We start from the raw sequence: 16,079 nt of genomic DNA, 5'->3' as shown, positions 1-16,079 counted from the left end.
ACGGGAGGTCTCTGGACATATCCTGCATGTCATTAAGCATGGCATAATGACGATCTTGTTTTACTTTCTTTAAATCCTCTCCTTCCATTTCCATTTTACTATCCAAACTTGGACATCTTTTCTCATCTCTGAAAAAAGAGAATAAATTGTCTTGCAGCAGCATTTGATTGTTTCTATTCTAATATTTTCGAGATTTAACCTTTGTGTCAACTGAGGACCCATGGTCCTAAGGATGGGTAACTATGGTCTGAGGTGGAAATTTGTCAACAGGGGGTCTGACAGAGGTCTGAATTGGATTGGATTTATTCGGTGTAAACACCAAGGATAGCCCACGAAAGTCTAGAAGAAGACTTATTTCCAGTGGGAAACAAAATTCAAGACTCCATTTATTGTCATATACAAGCAAAGAACATGAAATTTGCTTTCCAGAGCGAGAAATAGGCCTACACAAAAATATACACAGATGATAAAATTACAAGACAACCTATACAGTGCAAAAATATAAATACATTACAGTATATATACAATATAATAATATATAAATGTATATACAATAAATCGCATTACAGGAGATGACTCCCCCCCCCCCCCCCCCCCCCCCCCCCCCCCCCCTACAGCACACTCTCTAGGCCTAACAAAAACACAGACCCGAAGCCAGCAAGCTAACGGCCAAGCCGAAGAAATACTGTCCGGGCCAACAAGAGAATTTTAGGTTTTAGGCCTAATAGTAGCCTAGCCTAGGCTGCCCTAGTAATTAGTATAACATGGGGTGAATTTCGAGCAGAGAGTTAGATAAATCATCACTGTGAAATGCCTTGCTCTTGTATCTTAATTTACGTCAATATAACTAGACCTAACAGTTCTAAATATTTGTAGAATTTCCTGTTTTTATCCCACCTCGACTCTTCAATCCATTATAAAATAAAAAAGTCTAGTCAATAGAGATGACAGCTAATCAGATTTGGAGAATCTTATCACATGACACCGGACAAAGTTATTGGAATATTGTCCGGTGTGCTTAGGTCGCTGCACTGTAAATACAGTTTAATATTATTATCACAGGTTTATTCATAATATTATCATTATTGTATTTATCTATTTTTCAATAAAGAACAATGTTTTAAAATTTGTTATAATGGTTAAAATCATAATTAAAGATAGGCAAATTTGCCTGCCAAAAACAAAATCTGAAAATACCTTTCGTCGTTGTCATGATTATTAATATCATTAGGCCTATGCCTATTATTATCATTATTATTATTATTATTATCATTTTCATTTATATAATCATCATCATCGTCAATTTCCTTAGTCATCGCCCATACTTGTGACTATAATAATATTGTCATAAATTATCATTATGATTATGATCATTGTTGCGCTATATATTAGGCCCTCTCATCCACAGTATCATCACATCGGCGCATATAGACAAATCTTCAGCAAGAAATATTATAGCAATGGGGGTGGAGGGTATCCTAGAAATTTATGGACACTTCTAATTAGGTGCAAAGTTGATAATAGGGCCTATGATTCATTATTTTATGTGTGTTTATACTTATACAGTAGTACAACTCCGCATTAGATTAGCGCCCTTAATATTTTTTTTGTGATTGTAACGTTAAGAAAGGAAATAAAACTTTTATTTTTAATTAAATTAGTTAAATTAGTGAAATCCCGGCATATCCTTACAAAATTGTGTAGGCCTTATATTAAAATGACAATGTTGGTGGACGAAACAGTAAATTCCAATCAGGGAGGTAGTAAACCTTCCTGGATCCATTTACAGTAGCTGGGGGATGTTAGTGGGGATATTCCGTTCTGTCCCTGTTTTTTCTTCTTGTTTCTTATTATATTTCAGGCTACCCCAACACACACAGGATTTGTTTTTTCATCTTCTCGCGTCTCTTTGCCCGTCTTCCTTTTATTTATTTTTTTTGGCATATCTTGCTATTTTATTATAAAAAATATCATTTTTTTGTTATACCGGTACTTTTTGCGAAAAAGAAGTAAATATGTTGCATTGAATTGTATTGAATTGAACTAATTAGATTGGGGGCCTAAGGGTCACTCTCCAAATAAAGACCTCTTTAGGACCGGGGTTTCATGGTATTTGCAGCTTTGGTCTGTAATTAGAATAATAAAGATAAAAGACATGGCCCAGTACAGAATAGGTCCGATTGGACTCGGAGGGGTCTCCATTAAAGTCAGGCTCTGAGGAAAAAAATGTTTTGATATGTTGTAGAACTGATTTTTCTAGGACAGAAAAAAGTAATTTGATCAAAAACTGAGCAACGGTGAAATAAGATACAGATTTTTGAATATATAAAAACTGGAGGAAAAAGGTGTAAAAATGGGCGGTTACGCCCCTTTCCCCTAGTTTTTAAATATTCAAAAATCTGTATCTCGTTCACCATTCCTCAGTTTTTCGTCAAACAACTTTTTTTCTGTCTTACAAAAATCAGTTCTCAACATATCAAGATGATTGTTTTCCTCTGGAGTCTGAAAGGGAGATTTATCTCTAAAATTCAATGGAGTCGTCAATAGAGAGCGCACTTTCATAATTGGATTTGACTATAGACTGGCAGCCAATCAGAGGAAGCTATTTCGGACCTTTAAATCTTGCACAAAATTCAAATCTTTAATTCTCTGCTGCTATTGAATGAGAGAGGTTGGTTATTTTTGTTTCTTTATCATTTCATGTATTCATATTAATTGTATGTTTTTATTGTATGATCACATTAGTTTAGACATTCTTGTGTTATGTAATGATATTGGATTCTTTGATGCTTGTGCTAGACAGGTCCTAGGCCTAGATTTCAAAATTTGGAATGATTTTCATACGAATTTGCAGGCCAACCACACATGATCATGAAATGCCCAGACCATGACATGGTCCATTAATGTACAGTACGACGAATATCCAATTGATCCACGTTTAAAAAAGTCGATAGACTACCCCTTCGATACTTAGGCCTATTTTATCCTAATCATAGATAGGCTAGGCCTATGCTATTTAATTTAAACGCTTTGTTGGTTAATATTCCAATGTGCTTGGATATAGGCCTACCTAAAGGCTAGCCTAGGCTAGGCACCACATGATAAATACAAAGTTGAATATTTAAAAAAAAGCACAAAAAACTACTCATTCTCAGTATCATAAAAAACTTTATTCGAGGAAAATTGATTGAGCCACACTGGTTACGGTTTTAATTTTATAAACATTTAAAGTTTCTGGGCGTGTGTATATAGCAAGTTGCATATCATTGTTAACAATAATATTTCTGTCACTTTTGCCATATATTTCTGTTAATTTTTGTAAATGCTAAAATATAGTTTACATTTTGATTGTAAATTTAACTGCAAATTACATTGGTCATGTAGCTTTAATAATACACGACCCGAAAGTTTATAAATTTTTCAAATGACCTTTGACCCACAATTTCGTAATTGAAATTTGGGGAAAAAAGTAAAAATATAAATAAATTTAAAGAAATAAATAAATAAAAAAAATAAGTCATGAAAAAAAAGTCTTCTTGTGCTTGCAAGCCTTGTCGCATTCTTAGTGTAATTGCATTGTCTGACAAAATGTTGGCGCAATTTGTGACGGGCTTTATTTAATGGTGTATAAAATTTCGCAAACTATAATACTTTAAATAAATAAATACAATATAAATAAATAAAAACTTTATATAAATATAGATATATGACAAAATTATTACCAGAATTAATCATTTTATCAGAAGTATCATTTTGTTAACTTTTTAAACCCATACAGTATTTATTTTATTTACATCAAAAATATTGCTGTTTATATGCAGCACTTTCGTTAAGATTTACCTCACGACAAAAGGCCTTTATTGACAAAAACATTCTTGGCTGAACTGGGTAAATAACACTAATCTAACGTAACTTGAAATCGTTCTTTACAATTTAAAATGGCATTTGCATGAATTCCAAAATTGCATTAGTACATGATTCAAGAAAATTAATATTTTACTTTTATCTTTTTTAGAACATTTAGGCCCAAACAAGTCTTAAGCTGAATCAATTTCCACAATCCACTAGTCGGTGTTTTTAATCTTAGTTAAAACGATACCTAAAAACCAATCATGTCTGGCCAGGAAAACAGAATGAAGTCCTTCAAGAACAAAGGGCGTGACAATCAGGTATGGTTATAATTTGATAATTAATACATTAAGGTATGTGTGAAAGTGTTGTAAATTTATGAACTGCAAACTTGCCAGTGTTTGCATTAATTATTCAGTCATTTAATAAGTTTAGTCTCAAAAAAGTTATAGTTTACACTAAATAAAACTATTGAAATCTGTAATGAAATTTCCTTTTGAAGCAATTACAGTATTGTAGTAACATATTTTATTTAGGTGGCTGTATTGTTTGCAGTTCATTTCTATTTCTGTATTTGTTAGGATTTCTTTAGAAAATGTAATAAAGTGAATCATAAAATGTTGAATTGTGCATTTCTCATTGCAGGAGATGAGAAGAAGAAGAGCAGATGTTTCTGTAGAGCTCAGAAAATCTCGCAAAAATGATCAACTTCTTAAGAGGAGAAATGTGAATGTTGATGACGAACCCCCTAGTCCACTTCAAGAACAAAAGCAGGTACTGTACATTGTAAAACAAATTTTTGTTAATTTTTTTGTGCTTTTACCATACTGATTTATGAATTATGTAGTTAGATTTTAATAGTGCATTACACCAGAGCCTGGAAGCATGGACTAGCTCGTAAAGTAACTTTTTTCTCCCCTAAGGGCCTCTTCGTGTCCGAGTAACCTGGTAAACATCTACGAGCTTCTCTCGTCCGTCCACAACAAGGCAATAGACCAGTGTTAACCCATTACTGTTCATGTAAGATGGACTGGTTTCTGTGTAGTGCACATGAGCCAATTGTAAGCCTATGGTTTATAGTCCTTTTCCGTTTCACCACCAGAACCATAGGCAAGATAAGATAGAGTTAAGAAAGGTCATTTAATTAGATCTTCTGGAAGTGGCTTCTTCCAACTTGCGACCCCTGCAAAGTAGGCAATTAAAATATTAAAATATTTTTATTTATAACACATTGCAGTTGGTACATTTTTGTATATAGTATATTTTTACTAATTTCTAGACTACAGCTCCAATGTCTATAGCAGAAATTGTACAGGCGCTGAAGGCTGCTAGCAACACCAGGGAGCTGTTCTTAGCTGTACAAGCTACACGCAAACTACTATCGCGTGAACTCCATCCACCCATCAATGAAGTCATTGAGGCTGGCATTGTGCCAAAGTTTAAAGACTTGCTGGATCGCAGTGATGAGTAAGTAGAAGCTTGAACATTAGCTTGTCCTGTCTACCAGTCAGATGATGCATGTAATCAGCGAGGGCAATTCTCTTAATTGAAGTATACAAACCATTATTCACTTGACAGACTGACTCGGTCATTGTGGTGCTCGCATACATTATGTTGCATCAAGGGAGACTTTGCACTTCTTCCAACAGGATGTGCTCTTGATGTTTATGTAAAATTGGGACTAATGTACAACATTTTAACATCTGATGACTTCCATTCATAAGTGAAAGAAAACATACACTAAAAGAAATATAATATATTCAATGTTATTCCATGGTACTAAACATTACACATTTACGGAAATTTGCCAATTAACTCGTGTCTGCAAGCCTAGACATCGTTAAAATTATAGTTTATTTTTTTTTACTTTTATAAATACTGTACATGTTAAGCAAAAAGTTTACTTCGGTATTTTTGTAAGCTTTTTGCTCAGTAAAATGTAGATATGATTAAAATTCAAATGTTATTTTTTCAATTCAGACCTAGTATTCAGTTTGAGGCTGCATGGGCTTTGACAAATATTGCATCAGGTACATCAGATCAGACGAGGACAGTTGTCGGATCTGGAGCAGTGCCTGAATTCATCAAACTCCTCTCCTCCCCACACAAAAACGTCAGTGAGCAAGCTGTTTGGGCTCTGGGTAACATTGCAGGTATGATGATGCACTTATATTGCATTTTGCATACATGTATTTTCTTTACATAATCATGCACTTTCCATAAATGGTTGTGTGTATATATAAAGCATTCTTTAGTAAATTAGTTTGAATATGGCTATGATGTAAATCGGCTAACAATTATGAAATTTACTGGGGAACCTGTATGAACTTGCTGTTATTGCACGAAAAAATATCCTGCTTTAAATTTGAATTCATTTGACATTTGAACCCACCACCATATAATTTTAGGGAAATATTTCTTAACCACCAAGTTGCAACTCTAGTTTCTTTTTCTTGCCTATATTAGTCTTAAGTAGACTGATTATTTTGATGTAGCATCCATTTTCTTCTTTAGGTGATGGGCCTGATATGAGGGATTTCGTGATCCGCAGCGGCATCATCCCACCACTAAAGGCACTGATAACCCCTGAAACACCTGCCGCTTTTCTTCGCAACATCACATGGACGTTTTCAAATCTTTGCCGAAACAAAAACCCAGCCCCACCTCCTGAGGTTGCAGTCGCCGTTCTCCCGACCCTAGTTGAACTGATTCATCACTGCGACACTGAAGTCCTTGCTGATGCATGCTGGGCCCTGTCCTACCTAACTGATGGAACCAACGATAGAATTCAGGTACAGTAGAAATCCTCAAATTTACAGATTCCCATTTTTTTTTTATGTACAAATATCAAATTGAGAAAAAATTGTTATAAAAATTGTCTTTGCGCGATAATATTTGACAATGCGTCTTATTTTTCATTACAGCAAGTTGTTGCTTCTGGTGTGATACCCATACTTGTCAAACTCCTTAGCTGTGGAGAAGTTTCAGTAATGGTGAGTAATAGTATTTTTTGTTTCATATTGATACTGAAGCTACTACCCTAGTACTTGGTGAAATTTATCTACACCATGGTACCTTAGCTCAACCTACAATGAGAGTGTTAGCGCCAAGAAGAAATTGAATGACAAATTGATTCCGGATTTTTATATCTAATGTTAACCCATTGAGACTTTTTTTTAGCAAGATGCACTCAATCAAGATAAAACTATTATTATTATTATATTATTATAACTGAAATACTTTTCATTATTTTATAATGGACACTTTATATTGTATTAAATTACATGAAGGCAAAACGTTGGACAGATAAAATGTAAACTTTTCTCGTTGCAGACTCCATCACTGCGAGCCCTTGGAAACATAGTAACTGGTACCGATGAACAGACACAGGTACGTATCAACTATATTATAGTTTTGCTTTACTCTATGATATTAAAGCTTTGTCCATTTTCTGTGATAAAAAAAACTGTTGTATGCCCATATATAGTCATGATGTGCCTATATATGGTCATGATGTGATGTCATCATGACCATATTTAGGCATGTCATGCTTTTGTCAAACTAAATTTGATAGTCTGGACAGGTCTTAAGAAAACCTAGAGAAGTGTGAGGTTGAGAATTGTTTGCCTCAGCAATTATCTATTTATGAAATGCATTACTATATATTGACTATTCAAACTATTTTTAACAGGCTGTCATCAATGCCAATGCTCTTGGTGGATTCAGGGGTCTGTTGGAGAGCAAACGTACCAACCTGTGCAAAGAAGCTTGCTGGACCCTTAGTAACATCACTGCTGGCAACGTGAACCAGATTGAGGCTGTGTGCGAGTCCAAGTTACTAAAGCCCTTGGTAGCTGTTCTCAACTCGGTAATTACTACCTCAATTCTAAAATATTGGCGAGACTTTTTTATACCTTGTTTAGCGAATCTGCAGCCTACCAATAATGATAATTTTGAAAAAAAAAATATCAATAAGCGCACTTGTTGCTATGAAATAATTGTAATTTCAGAAAAAAAATTTTTTTTTACTATTTTTATTATGCTTGCCACTGCCTTGAAATCTCCAAAAATAAAATATATATATTTATTACTAATTATATAAATTTAAAGCATTCTATCATCCCTTGATAACTACACTGTCAGGAGCGGATCCAGAGATGTCCAAAAGGTGAGGGCGGAAACTGGGGGCCGATCGAGATAGTATTACCTAGGGGGAATTTTTGTGTTCTAGACGCCTGAAAGTAACATCTGAGGCGTTTGGGCGATCAATTTTGTCTTTCTTTCTTTTTTGCTTTTTCTTCCTTTTACCTTCCAAAATGGGCCCCCCAAAAAAACCGCCCCTCACTGTCTACATTCAACAATATAATTGTATTTTCTCTGCATGGATGTTTTTGGCAAAACCATTTGCTAAATAAGAAAACAAAATGTTATTTTTCTTTTTTTTCCAAATTTCTCTGACAATCCTTAAAATTGGTATAAAAGAAGTCCCACCTTAGTAATGAGGTTGTGGGGACAAGCAATTTTTGAACGAGCCACTAACAAAAATTGTCAAAATTGTTTTAGGGCGAATACAAATGCCAGAAGGAAGCTTGCTGGGCCGTTTCCAACTTCACCACGGGAGCAAATGTTCAACAGATCGTGAAGCTAGTCCATGCAGGTGTTGTTGGTCCATTGTGTGATATGCTGGTAGTCAAGGAAGCTAAGATTGTCATGATCGCCCTGGATGCCCTCAACAACATTCTTGCTGTATGTATAAAAACCATTTATTTTTTAGAATAGCTTGGTGGTTAAGATGCTTGCCTTCTAATCCCAGGGTCCTGGGTTCAATTCCTGTAACAGCAGGACTTTTCTATTTTTTTAAATTTTTTTTTTATGACTAAAAACAACTCCACTCCCTAAACCTTATAAAGAAGGGTCACCCTCTATAAATATGGTCTATAATTTAAAAAAAAGCTGTTTTCAAAATTTGTTTTAGGAACTGATTGATTTTTAGAATCTGATATGTGCTGGTAATACTGTACTAGTATTATATCTGAATGTATTAGCTATTATTTACAGGCTGCCGGTCAACTGGACCAGAAAAGCAAAATATGTTCAATGATTGAGGAGATCGGGGGACTCGATAAGATTGAAACGCTGCAGACGCATTCCAATGAGAGTATTTATGAGAAGGCTCTTCATATAATTGATAAGCACTTCCCACTGGAGGTAAGAAAGTAACATACATACAGTACACTTTATCAGGAAAATATCCCATCCAGGATTCAGAATCTGGATACATTACTAGTGCACAAAACATTATACTAATGACAGCACCAGCAGAAACCCAGAGGAAACAGGACCCCATCATGACACTTGTCATGTAAGAAACCAATTATTTTATTAGTGTACTGCTAAGCATTTTTAGAGTATGAGCGCCATTTAGACATTCTAGATGTGTCTATTAAAATATACTTAATAGATGGCGTGACTGACTTGGGTGTTGTCTCCAGTCATTTTGTGATCTATACCTCTTATCGGGAACCCATGACTTCTCTTCAGGAAATCTCTTGTGCCGCAATACAGTTCAGTAAATCTGGATGTCAAAGTTCACAGTAGAACTTGATTTTAAATTGAATCATTTCATTTGTTTACTAAATCATTATTTCATTTTTTTTAGGACGAAGAAGTTGTCGAAATAATGCCACAAACCAACGAGCAAGGAACATTCCAGCTGAATGTAGCTCAATCCATCCCAGCTGGTGGCTTTAACTTATAGGTCACCTCCTGCCTATTGACCCTTATACAAGTTTACATCTTCGAAAGTTTGTCTGTCTGTAGCACGTCTCAAACATAAACATATCTTATAAAGCAAATTCTGTGTTGAAAAAATCTGTTCTTTATTAAACGTACTGTATGACAGGAATCTTGTTTCCTTTTAAAGATACCAAGTGTTTTGATGTTGATAAACAAAAATGTAATCAAGATTTATTGTTAATTGATGTTTCTTGAAAAGATCTTTTTGTAAATGTTTGAGAAAAGTAACCCAATTTTCTTGATTTTTGTAGAGATAGGTAAGTATAAACAACCAAGCAGAAATATATTTAGTCCAATGAACGATGTAGTTTCGTAGTATAGGTAACAAATCAAAAAAATATTGTAAATGCCTAAAAAAAATTTATACAGTACTGTACATATTTTAAATGTCATCAGTCGTTGGGCATCTTCCAGTCCAGTCACAAATTTATTGCTGCAAGAAACACGATGCAATATAAGACATCTGAAGTGCTTGCAAAAACCTTTAATACTTCCAGTGTCCGTAACTTTTACTAATTAATGAAAACAAAATCAATGCATGTGTATATTATACAAGATGAGATCTATTTGCAAGATGCGCGTGTATATAATTCCCTAGGAACGCGAGTATTGGTCATTCTGCCATTAATGCGTATATATTGCGCCGAAAAGTACTAAAACATGGGCCGTGGCTGTGTTAAATAACATGAGAATTCATACCATGAAGGCAACTATGTGGGCGTGTATATAATTCCAGAGTGCGCGCATGTACAGTATAAATACCTTGTACAGTGTAAAATAAAATCAGTTTCTCATTTGCAAGTTACTGCAATCAATGTGGAAGAGGAGACATTAAAAAACGATTATAAAGTATTTAGAGTATGTTCATTTGTTTTGTTGTTTAAATAATCCATTGGTTTCATATCCAATGCTTATATTTAATGTGTAATAGGAAATTACTGTAATAATAAATGCAACTAGTCTGTGTTTGCATTTGTGGTGGATGGATCTCAATATTTTGTCGCCATTCTTTTTTAACCAGGAAATTTGGATTATGCAAGTTATCCTAATTACTCTGTGTTCAATTTTAAACTTAGCTCAAGGGTCCAGTCGGAACATCAATATCTGCTGTCAGATATGGGAGATTGCTTTTTGAACAGCGTTTCCAGTGCAATCGTATACTGCGCAGCAATTGGGAAAGGCTCCCTGATTCGACCAACTAATCAGCATCACCAAAAGCTGTCGGCGATGGCGTGTAATGACTGTATGGAAACAAGCTTTCCAGGGCAAAATGAAAATTAAATTACTGTACAGTAATTTATTCTTTATTCGTTACAAAAAAGTATACAGTACTACAGTATATAACATGCAAACGCCTTGTCCAGTACACACTAATAACCCTATTCAGATTACCACCAGCAACATCGCAACCGTTAGTTGTAGCAATTTACCAATATTGGTCGAAAATTGATATCGCAATTAGTACCCTTTGCAATTACGTGCTACAACCTTTATTTCAGTTCTCCTGATTGCCACAGAATCCGATTGCAAACTATCACAACAAATTCCACAGGCACTGATTGGCTGAGGGTCTTCAACATAGGTTTAGCCACCAGAGCCCTACAACCATTTGGTGCGAGTGCTCTTGTTGGTATGCAATTATTTTTATATTACCACCAGCAACCGTTGGAACAGTGTTATCTCTTTAGGGCCCAGGTATTCAACCTTATTAAGCTGGAGGTGGGGGCCAGTTCCAATCTCTTGAGACCAGCATAAAATCTCAAAATCCACTTTATTGCAATCATGACAATACTGTATAACTGATGATTGAAGTTTAACAATACAATACTTTTCAGGGCTAGCATCTTTGAAAAACTCCTGTATAGTACTAAAACGTTCCGTGTTCACTTTAGGAAGAACAAATTCACGATTGTTTCTAAAATTGTAGTTTTAAGGTGAACTGATGGTAAAAGGGAATGCAATCTACGGGAAGGTGATTTTAGTTTTCTAAAGTAATGTGTACTTCCATTTTTTGTCAGCCCACCCATTTTCTTTTATAGCAGTGAATTTGAAATACAAGGGGCCAGAAATGAACTTTCACATACTGTATGAAAAAATCATCACCTCAGCCCCACCATGGTTGGGGCTGAGATAAGAAAAAAAGTAAATTTATAATTATGGCGCCTCTAGATTGTCGGAAATGGCACTCTCAGACTTAAAATTTAAATGTAATTTCCTTTTCTCCATTTTATTTTAGAATTGCACTCCAGGATCTCCTACCCTGCCACTAGACATTTTCTACCACAAAAATATCCACTCACCTGCAGTGGTTGGTGTTAAGGCAATAATTCTAGGTGTTGTTTCTATAAACAGAAAATTTTTAGCAACATTGCGCGGGCCAAATCAAAATCTTTGGCGGGCCCGGGGTAATAGGGTATTATATGCATGTACTGTACTGTATTTAATCCAAGGTTATTTTATTGGTTTGATAGGAAATATTTTGGTCAAATACTGTATAATTCATTCTAATACTGTTTCTACTACATACGCTATTCAAATAAATATGCTAAAAGTAGGTTTAAATATAGACCCGTACACCAAATATCCCGTACATATTGTACAGTACAGTACATAAAAATCATACATTTGAAAACCAGACTCTTGAGAATTCGCACTAAACCTTTTTTAAATACTGCATAGAGAATGCCTGTGTTTGCTTTTTAGTTCATTCTATCTTTCTGGCAGTCAGAAAATTGCATCTTGGTTGATCATTCCAATAGACATAGGCTGTGTGATGCAAGGCATACACTACCAGATTCTGTGATTGTTGAAGAATTTGTTGAAATCTGAAGAATTCATAGTGAAATTAAATCTTTACAGTATTTACTAGGGATTTCAGTCCAGGACGAATTCTTTGGTATTAGTTCATCTAATTTGCAACCAAATTTTCTCTGCCATGCGGAGCATTGAAGTCCAGGTCCGGTCCAATTGCAACAATTCCATTTGGGTTCAAGTGTCGATGGCTTACCTGTGAAGTAATTGGAGCATTATAAATATTTCTGTACTGTTTATATAAACAGTTTCAAGCCTGTAGCCAGGATTTTGATAGGGGGGTTCTTTTTAATACTTAAAGGGCACTTGCGAGCACCATTGGCTGGGGCCAGGGGGTCTGCCAAGGACCCCCGGTGTGGTCCAGGGCAAAGCCCCAGTGGGGCATTCTAGACATTTACAGGTGTTAATTGATTTGAGAGGCCATACATATATTGTACTCTATAGTCCTGTGCCAGGGACACAATTTAATACTGTATTGTACTAGGTCAATGTACTGAGTAAAAATCTTGATAAATCTGAATAAATAAAGCCTGATGAAACATGCGCTTGTGCCGTTGTTGGATGATCTGATCTTGATAAAAATAATAGGACGCGTTCACAGAGTATGCGTGGAGAGTCGGCAAAGCAGTAGCACATTGCAGGGGGTAGGGTGGATGGGGATCCTTTGTGTTACATTACAGTATTTTGAAGGCCTCTCTAGCTTGCCGGTGGCCGACAATCGTAGCGGGACGGGTAGGCCTACATGGTCGTACTGATTGAATAATAATGTAACAGTTGAAAATGCACAATTTTTAATTATTTTAAGTTACTAGGTATGCCTAACAAACGGGTATTAAAGTAGGACTTTTATTAAATGATGATAGGCTCTAGGGTAGGCCCAAGGTGTAGTCTAGCCAGCCGTTGTTGAAAGGGCACTTATGAAAAGGGGGTTCGTTCGAACCCAATGAACCCCCCTGGCTACGGGCTTGAGTTTGGGAACAATAGATCATTACGTATATAATAGCCCATTCAAACATTTGCATGATTTTCATGCAAAATGCTCCTTCCAGGTTGAAGTCCACAATATCTCATTTGCATTCATTAATCCAAAATGGCATTGAAATATTGACTTACAGATCGTTACTTAGTGGAAAACACAACTGTAAATTTTATGTAAAAAAATGACTTTTTTGAGTTTAGCAAATTCAACTGTATATTTATTTAATTTATTTAATTTCAATCGTCCAACAGGAACTCGTCGTTCCCACTTACAGGCGAAAATTGTAATAAAAATATACATATATACATACATATATATACATATGAATATAGTATTCATACCTGGTAATGCTGCTGAATATGATCTTGATCAACTGTATCAGATATGCCCTTCATCTGGTAAATCTCCTTCAAATAACCCCACATGTTGGGATAGTCAACAATCCTTTTTTTATTACACTGAATAGTAAAGATTCAAACATTTTTAATGTGGGGTAGGGGATTATATCCGTAGATATGCCACTGAAAATACTAGGCCTAACATACCACCAAAATGTACTGTATATACAATTTAGTGCTGCGTAGTATGCCTAATTAGAATTTACTCAACATAAAATAGTAAAGTCACAATTTTGATAAAAGATAAAAAACACAATTGACCTTGAAATGACCAACATAGACGGTGTCAAACCGCACAAGAGTCGTGAACAGACGAACGTCTGCTTCTGTGAACCTATCACCGGTCAGGAAACGATTTTTGGATAGGATTTCTTCAACCTACAAATACAAATTGGGAGATGAAAATAATTGCTTAAAATTCTATGCTAAAATTAATGGTTATTTTTAATGGGAACTATTTGTACATTGTTTCAAAGTTCTTCCTCATTTTAATTGTTAGCTGGGTTATGTAATATCTTACTTTGTCCAGGTTTTCAAACAAACCCTTTACACCTTCATTATAGGCCTCTTGAGTGGTGGCAAATCCAGCTCTATAAACTCCATTACTAATATTCCTGTAAATATCAGATGAAGGAACAATAATTCGCATTATCAACATTATTATTCATTCCATTATTTATAATATTATTTTTATTTATTACCATTATTAATATTTACTATTATTTGTGGTATTCACAAGATTTTATCAATGTTATTACTTCACTATTTATGACTTGGCTATATCCTGAAATACTGTAATTAGCTAAAATGTAGCAAAAACCAAAATTGTATACAGGCTGTATTTTTCATTTTCAATGTACTGTACTAATAATTATATATCCTCAATACTAATTTCTAACTTTATACAAATTTGATACTTACGGAGTCACCCATTCGTTCACGCCATCAATCTTCTCTCTCAACTCCTCAGGGTACAGGTCAATGTTTCGTTGTTCATCAGTTGCGCAGAATTCATTAAATGCACTGTTGAACATGCGCAGTATCTCCGCCGACTCATTACTCACAATAGTGCCGGTTTTCTTGTCCCACAGTACCGGTACAGTGATTCTACCCGTATAATCTATAAGGAAATTAAAAAGAACCAAAATTTGTATTGCTATGCAGTGGCGGCTTTAAGATATATTTTCTCCATAGAATCGCGTTCCAAAAACGGTAACAAATCTGGGCAAACTACAGTGAAGATTCTTCCTTCACTTTGCAAGCTGTAGTTTACAGACGAGCATGGACACTGTGATGCAGTCTACCTGCATTGTGGTTAGATACTGTGTTACTGCTGAACACAGTATCCTACAGGCTGTCACCCGCAATGTTATGTAGTGTCTTAAATTTGCAGTTGGTGGATGCAGAACATGTTTGCCCTGTGATTAGTACTACTGTACTATACATGGCAAAACCTTGAAACCGATTGTACCATGATTTGCTACAATAAGATTGTGAAAGATGAATATGGATAAAATTAATTTTATGACAACATGAAGATGAGGATATTCCCTGATTAGGCAGACTTACTTGGATTGACTTTTAAGTATATATCTTTAAGATATTTAGCGTTTGATATTGGGTCAAGTGAACACTTTGGTCTCTGAAAAAAAAAGGAAATATAGGTTATTGTTGGGATTCACGGTAAACTAATAATTGATAAATGCTTGTGTTACACCACGTGGTATCTGTGAATAGAACTGTTGTTTCTGTTGATAATGCCTTGGCTTTTCGGTTGAGTAGTTCAAACCATCAGGAGAATAATGGAGGACAATAGAAAAGAAAATCAATTTCAAATAATGTTGAAAAAAACACATTGCATTGAATATAATTGGCTCTAATGCGACAAAAATTCTGTGTTAAACTTATATTTAAATTTATTACTTATTAGCTTTAAACTGAAATTAGAACGAAATGAAATTACTCTCCAATTAATAGGTGTACAGTTACACTTACAGTCTTATGCCTGGACCTCCAAATTAACTGGCAACCATTTCAATGTTATGTTTGTAAATTAGTTAAAAGCTCTTTTTTTATGTGTCTCTATGAATGTATTTATCAATTTTAAGGTACATTAAAACAAAATTATTAAATTAGTGGTATGCGAATTATGGATTTTGCAATATTACCATTTCAATATATATATATATATATATATATATATATATATATACATATATATATACATATATATATATATATATATA

General features: G+C 34.8%; 3 protein-coding genes across 3 annotated transcripts in view; 1 reads left to right on the top strand and 2 right to left on the bottom strand.

Moving 5' to 3' along the window:
- The window catches only part of LOC117112787 (protein DGCR6L-like), a 4,546-nt gene extending 3,641 nt beyond the window's left edge, over positions 1 to 905 (bottom strand). The window contains exons 1-2 of the mRNA XM_033255959.1: positions 859 to 905; positions 1 to 128 (exon numbers count right to left, since the gene is read on the bottom strand). Coding sequence (XP_033111850.1) covers positions 1 to 94 — 94 coding nt within the window. The 5' untranslated portion in view covers positions 95 to 128; positions 859 to 905. The remainder of the gene's footprint in view (positions 129 to 858) is intronic.
- Positions 906 to 2,584: 1,679 nt separating this feature from the next.
- Positions 2,585 to 10,638, top strand: LOC117112785 (importin subunit alpha-1-like). The gene is made up of 12 exons (XM_033255956.1): positions 2,585 to 2,671; positions 4,016 to 4,169; positions 4,495 to 4,623; positions 5,129 to 5,316; positions 5,830 to 6,002; positions 6,364 to 6,641; positions 6,774 to 6,842; positions 7,183 to 7,239; positions 7,541 to 7,717; positions 8,413 to 8,595; positions 8,908 to 9,057; positions 9,509 to 10,638. The coding sequence occupies exons 2-12, from the start codon at positions 4,113 to 4,115 to the stop codon at positions 9,605 to 9,607; spliced, it is 1,560 nt and encodes a 519-aa protein (XP_033111847.1). The 5' UTR covers positions 2,585 to 2,671; positions 4,016 to 4,112; the 3' UTR covers positions 9,608 to 10,638.
- Positions 10,639 to 10,916: 278 nt separating this feature from the next.
- The window catches only part of LOC117112786 (glutathionyl-hydroquinone reductase YqjG-like), a 6,448-nt gene continuing 1,285 nt past the window's right edge, over positions 10,917 to 16,079 (bottom strand). Inside the window, exons 3-8 of the mRNA XM_033255958.1 lie at positions 15,403 to 15,475; positions 14,755 to 14,953; positions 14,354 to 14,447; positions 14,095 to 14,211; positions 13,777 to 13,893; positions 10,917 to 12,652 (exon numbers count right to left, since the gene is read on the bottom strand). Of these exons, the coding sequence (XP_033111849.1) occupies positions 12,554 to 12,652; positions 13,777 to 13,893; positions 14,095 to 14,211; positions 14,354 to 14,447; positions 14,755 to 14,953; positions 15,403 to 15,475 (699 nt within the window). The 3' untranslated portion in view covers positions 10,917 to 12,553. The remainder of the gene's footprint in view (positions 12,653 to 13,776; positions 13,894 to 14,094; positions 14,212 to 14,353; positions 14,448 to 14,754; positions 14,954 to 15,402; positions 15,476 to 16,079) is intronic.

The sequence above is a fragment of the Anneissia japonica genome, unplaced genomic scaffold (assembly GCF_011630105.1).
Source record: "Anneissia japonica isolate Jap-2015-1 unplaced genomic scaffold, ASM1163010v1 scaffold172582_len1462937_cov174, whole genome shotgun sequence".
NCBI lineage: Eukaryota > Metazoa > Echinodermata > Crinoidea > Comatulida > Comatulidae > Anneissia > Anneissia japonica.
The sequence above is the reverse complement of the archived record's forward strand: the minus strand, read 5'-3'. Positions and strand labels throughout refer to the sequence as shown.

Coding starts and splice junctions, on each gene's coding strand:
- LOC117112785 (XM_033255956.1), top strand. CDS start 4,113: ATGTCTGGCCAGGAAAACAGAATGAAGTCCTTCAAGAACAAAGGGCGT. Junction 5,317..5,829: donor TTGCTGGATCGCAGTGATGA/GTAAGTAGAAGC, acceptor TTTTCAATTCAG/ACCTAGTATTCAGTTTGAGG. Junction 7,718..8,412: donor TGGTAGCTGTTCTCAACTCG/GTAATTACTACC, acceptor AAATTGTTTTAG/GGCGAATACAAATGCCAGAA.